Genomic DNA, 5,791 nt, shown 5'->3' with positions numbered 1-5,791 from the left:
AAAGGATAACTTTGGAATTGGTGCAGTTTCAGAACAAATTAAGGAAATTCTGTGGCTTTAGTTCTGATTTTCAGACATGGCTGCTGAAGTGACATCCCCATGCAAGTTCCAAGGACACACCTATGAGTAACGTGCACAGTTAGGCCTGACTATGAGAATCGGTCACTGCATTGAACATCATCCGGAAGGAACGTAATGGCTACAGCAGACACTGTGGCCCGGACTTCTACCAACTAAGGAACTTCATTGTGCTCAGTAAAGGAGTGTTATTGCAATGTGCCCCAATCAGAATTCACCTGCTGCAGACAAGAATCGCACAATTGCGAACTTGTCCTCAGGAGTAGAATGTCACAGCTACTTCGGCGGGTCGTACCAAGGTAGGCATACTTACCGTTTGCCACAAGCTTACTAGGTACACATATGCAAGCAAAAGTCAGAGAGTTGTAAGGTGACCACCATGCGCACACCTGCTGTACCGTTCACTGCCTACCTGAGGAAGACCTTGACAGATGCACAGTCTCGGTAGTCTGCATGCTCCTCGACTCGCTCCGTGCCATGAAGGAGCAGCCGACAGACTTGTCAGCCACAGGCAAGCTGCACTGCACAGCAACCTTGACCTGACGGATGACGTTAGGAGTGGCGCGGCATGCCGCTTTGGCAACCATGCTGAGCTCATTGCACTTGTGAGGCCTGCAGAAAATGATTGGAGCAATTGCAGTTACAAATAAAATTAGAATTCGTAAATTCTACAAAAAAATGAGTCACTGAATCTTTCTGCCATCCATTCATCGCATATTGCAGAGGTGGCTTCCGCTTATGTCATCCTAGGCGCCATGTTGGAAGAACACCACTCTGAGAAGCTGCATCTGTGATGTCACATGCAAACTATCTGCAAGCCTTTAAGGTCAACACTGCATGTTGTATAAGTATTTGGTCAACAATTGCGCATAGTTCGCTAGGCCATCTTCCACTGAATGTTGTGCCACCACTCCACCTTAACATATTCTTCGTGAATGCCAATTAAGCTTCAAACACATTTGCATGCTGTGCTGTGTGATCGTAAACAAACGCAGCCAGCGCCCGGCGGCGCGACGGCCCACGTGATGCCATTAGGCCAATACCGAGAAAGAGAGAGAGATTATAGTTGGAAATGGTGAAAAATTGGGTTAAAGTGCAGCGCGATAACTGTCTCTCAATAGAGGACACCTCAACCGCGCTGCACAGGGGGAGGGCCAATACCGACGCGGCGACAGCCTCGGACAGTGCGTGCAAGGAGGAGACGGCATTCTTCAAAGCGTGACGCTACTTTTTACATTGAGGGGTTTTAGTGTAGGTGTAAAGTCACATATATATAGTAAAAGTACCGCCATCTACTCTTTCCTCCGCCGCCTCCTCTCCTAAAGCGCTTGCTTTTTTCTTTACTTTTTGCTTGCGAAAGCAAGTCGACGGTCGCGGCCCTAGAAAGGCCACGTTGAAGTAGAGTGACCTAGAATATGGGAGAGTGTCCAAAGCGCCGCGCGAATACATAGGAGGAGCGAGGACCTTTTTGTGTGAACTCCCGCGCCGCGGCGCTGCTGTACCGGGCCCGTGGGCTTTCTCCGCTGCGGAAGCCGAGCCAAGGCGGCGGGCGTCTGCTACGAGGCTGTTATTTTGGTTGCTATTAGCCAACATCACGATCATTTGGGATATAATAAGTACCACGTCACCGCAAGGTAATAGCGCAGTGACTCACCGCACAGAGAACGCGTTTGTCGGCTGTGAATACGGGTATTTTGTCTATTTCCTTCTAGCTCACTTGGCCCGCGCATACGCGGCTGTTTGAGTAACGCATTCCGCGCGCTTACTTCATTTAGTTATGCGTGGAATGAGCAACGTGAACGTGCTGCAGAATAAAATCAGCTGGAGACCGCAATAATAACCAAGAGAACGTAGCAGATATGGCTAGCTCATGCTAAGCGCTTTTTACAACCTATCGTTTCCTTTCTTTTATTTCATGCATTCGATTTGCTTTACAAGAGTGCATCCCGTGCTCTATTGTTTCCTTATTAAAGGGAAATCATTAACTGGGCTCTTGGGAAGCGGAATGTGTCTGTTGGCCGATGCCGCGGTACCAAAAATAAATACAAACCAAACCGCGTAACTCTCGCGGCTCGTTCACTTGGTATATATACCAAAGTATAGTGTGGAAAGGCACAAATGTGTGACTAATATGACTGATGGATCATGGTATTAGTGACTTGACATACTTGCACTCGCGCCACGATTAACGATAGCAATAGGACGTGTGGTCATATGACGACGGCAAGAAATCCTTCTGATGCTGTGGGTGTGACGATAAAAACGTGTTGAATGCCAATCTCAATCTCAACGTGTCGAACTTACCCATATATCACGAATAACTGAGAGCACAGGTAAAGGTTTACGGCGTAATGATAATAGTAATGATAATTTCTGGGGTTTTACACCCAAAAATCACAATATGGCTATGAGAGACGCCGCAGTGGAGGGCTCCGTTAATTTCGACCACCTGGGGTTCTTTAACGTTCACCTAGGTAAATCTATGCATACACGGGTGTTTTATGCATTTCGCCTCCATCGAAATGTAAGCCGCCGTGGCCGGGAATCGAACCCGCGTCCTCGAGCTTAGCAGTACAACCTACCAAAAGCCACTGAGCACGGCGCGTATAGGTAAAGGGTACGCGAGAAATCTACGCGGCAAACAACAAGACAAACCAAAATAAATGGAACGCTAACTGTGCAACATTGTATACGTATGCTTCATTTCATAATTACGAGCAAACGTCAGAAAACGAACATGATGGATTACGTATGTGCAATTCGTCTTTCGCCTTCTTGTGTTTAAGAGCGCAAACACTAAGCGAATTTTAACATGAAAGTAACTTTAGGAATATTTATTGCGTATGCTCGCTCGTTCGTACACAGCAAATATACTTACTGATCAATAACTACGTACTTGTAGTTACGTAATGAAAGAGGCAACAAATCACCAGAACATAAACTTTTCATTTTTTGCTGTTATTGAAGGTAACTATTTTACGGATATGTAGAATCAATAGCGATATTTGTAGCGCATCAAAGACAGTAATTTTCCGGACGAGTTCCACTCGGTATAATGCAAGCACAAACATAGTCACGCGCCATGAATGCTTGTTAGTTTACGTAAAAAATCACACGTTACGCAATAACTAAGATATAATGAGAAGTTACATGTTATTGGTAATTTCAGAGAGCATTCATGGGTTATTAAAACAAGGCTATTGCAGTAATAACTTTTACATAACAAACTAGTAAATGGCTAGGCCAGTAGTAGCTATCTATTCAGTTCAATGTAGAAAAAAAAATATTTGTTTAGCTATTGGCTGGATCGAATGACTTTTATTTCAAATGTCTGAATTTGAAAAAAAGCTTCGCTCACGGTGAACCGTAAGGTACATCATGCGCGAAGTTTGTATTGAAGAGATAGCGTACAGCAAGAATTGTTCGTGTACGCAATCTCTGAAGCGAAATAAGCCAACAATATTGCGGCGTTAGGGCCGTCTTTGCTCCGTCTCTTGCCTCCCTTACACCTTCTCACTCTGCTCTGTTCATAATAAAATATTGTCGTGGCTAAAAATATTCGAATAAATACATATGCATATAGCTGTAAACCACTATTGACCGTGAGTGAAAAGCGCGTAATGGTGAGCGAAGCGTTCCTGCACCCACGTAAGTATTTCACTTCAATGCGCGAGTAATTTACTTTTTTCGTTACTCTTATTTTTGCAAGCATGGTGCTATTGCCCGCGTACCCATGCGAATAACGTTTCTTTTTTTACGTTCTTTCCTTGGGCGGGCTCATTTAGCGCGTTTCTACGCACGCACAGTTACCGTAATACCGTTCCCGAACTCTAGCACCGAAGCTAGGCCGCGCTGATGAGTTTGATACGTTAGTTTTTGCATTATCTTGCTGCCCAAGCACAACGAAACACTCAGAGATGGGTAAGCTCCATGCAGCACCACACTGTTGAAGTTAAATAGAGTTTAAGTGCTTTGCGTGGAAAATGAACGCAAAAAACTACAGCGCGCAGCACACGACCCTCTCTACCCGCGCGCTTCGCGAGCGCGAAAAGCCCACGGGTCCGGAGCAGCAGCGGCGCGGCGCGGCAGTTCACAGAAAAAGGCCCTCGCCGGAGCCGGCGCTTTGGACACTCTCACATATTCTAGGTCACTCTACGTTGAAGCTTTCAGGCCGGGCGCGCGCCGCCGCCGCCGCCGCCGCCGGAGACTGCGGCTGCGCAGAGTGACTTTCAACATGGCTCCGAGGTGGAAAAAACAACAAAATATAAAGAAGACAAAGCGCGCGCTATCATCGTCCAATCGGAGATACAGAGAGAGCAAAGCGGCGCCGAATGGTCGAAGCTGGATGTTTCGTGACGGTCCACAAGAGTAAGAGGGTTACTAGCTGTAATATATATATATATATATATATATATATATATATATATATATATATATATATATATATATATATATATATATTTGCTACAAGGTATTACAATGTACAAAACAGCTACGTTTCAAGCCTTGTGCGCAGCAAGAACAAATCTATCGGAACTGAGCCCACCCGCGAGCGATTAGGCAGAAAATAATCAGATAATGCCCGCACCGAGGAACTTCTCTGAGTCAAAAACTGACAAGCCACTGCTTCAAAATATTTGCCGAATTAAGAACAAAGAGCAAAACACACTAATCCTGTTTGAATTCATAATCGGAAAGCTTGGATAGCTTGGAATAGATATTAAGCCCCGCTTTTAGAACGAGCACCATATACGCTGCTTGCGCCGTTTGGACATAGCTTAACCAGCTACGAAAGCGCCTTTGCATGTTCTTTGAAGCTGTGATCAAAGCTTCGCGTCGTCCACCTAGTCACCGTCTACGATATCTTCGAAAACAGAGGTTTCTAAGCCGCGTCGGCGTCATACACTTCCATTGTAAACAAGGAGGCAACGGAGGCAGTTGAGGCAATCAATGAGCGCGTCACCACGTGATCAAACATGGCAGCGCCCACGAGATCGCCGCGAAAAGGGTCAATAGACGTTTTCATACAGTGCCTAGAAGATAAGTATATTCTAGGCACTGTAGTTTTCACGAGGGCGCTCCCGACTAGAGTGACCTAAATCCCCTTGATCTTGAAAGTAGCGACACTCTCCTCCGCGCGCGCGCGCTTTCCTCCTCAATTTTCCTCACCCGCCGGCTGCGCGCGCTGCGCACGGCACGCTATTGCGCCTGGGCGCCCGCGGACGGGCCGCAGAATTCGATGGAGGCGCATTATTTTGTGCCAGTTGCGCGCCTCAGTGGCGTAGAATATTTTGAAAAATGGTGATAACAGCATAGAGAATGCTGAAGGCAACGTTTATGAGGAGGTTGGTTTCATCTTAAAGCCGTATGAATGACACACACTGATGTAAAAGGAGCTTTGAGGCGAGTTCTACACTCCAGTTATTTTTTCTGCCACATGATACGCTGCTTTACTTTTTGCATCTGATCTAGTATTGCTTGTGGCAGATCGCTCTATGTTTGGCAGTTTTTTCTTGTATGTGCGCGCATGTGCACCGCAGGTATTATATTCAGTGTGCCTTCTTATAATGAATTACCGGCGAGAGCACCGTCCGTCCATGTGTTTGTCTCAATGTCAAAGTAGCTTTTGCGCTGTGGTTTCTGCATTGACTAGGACGGTTGCGCAATTTCAGTGCGATGAAGCGGTGCCGGCAGCCACTCATCGCCCACAATA

The 5,791-nt window shown here is 46.2% G+C and overlaps 1 protein-coding gene across 1 annotated transcript in view; it reads right to left on the bottom strand.

Annotated features, from left to right (window-relative positions):
• Positions 1-479: 479 nt before the first annotated feature.
• The window catches only part of LOC119453824 (uncharacterized), a 63,555-nt gene continuing 58,243 nt past the window's right edge, over positions 480-5,791 (bottom strand). The window contains exon 5 of the mRNA XM_049668095.1: positions 480-617. Coding sequence (XP_049524052.1) covers positions 480-617 — 138 coding nt within the window. The remainder of the gene's footprint in view (positions 618-5,791) is intronic.

The sequence above is a fragment of the Dermacentor silvarum genome, chromosome 5 (assembly GCF_013339745.2).
Source record: "Dermacentor silvarum isolate Dsil-2018 chromosome 5, BIME_Dsil_1.4, whole genome shotgun sequence".
Lineage (NCBI taxonomy): Eukaryota > Metazoa > Arthropoda > Arachnida > Ixodida > Ixodidae > Dermacentor > Dermacentor silvarum.
This window is presented reverse-complemented; position numbering and strand designations above follow the sequence as displayed.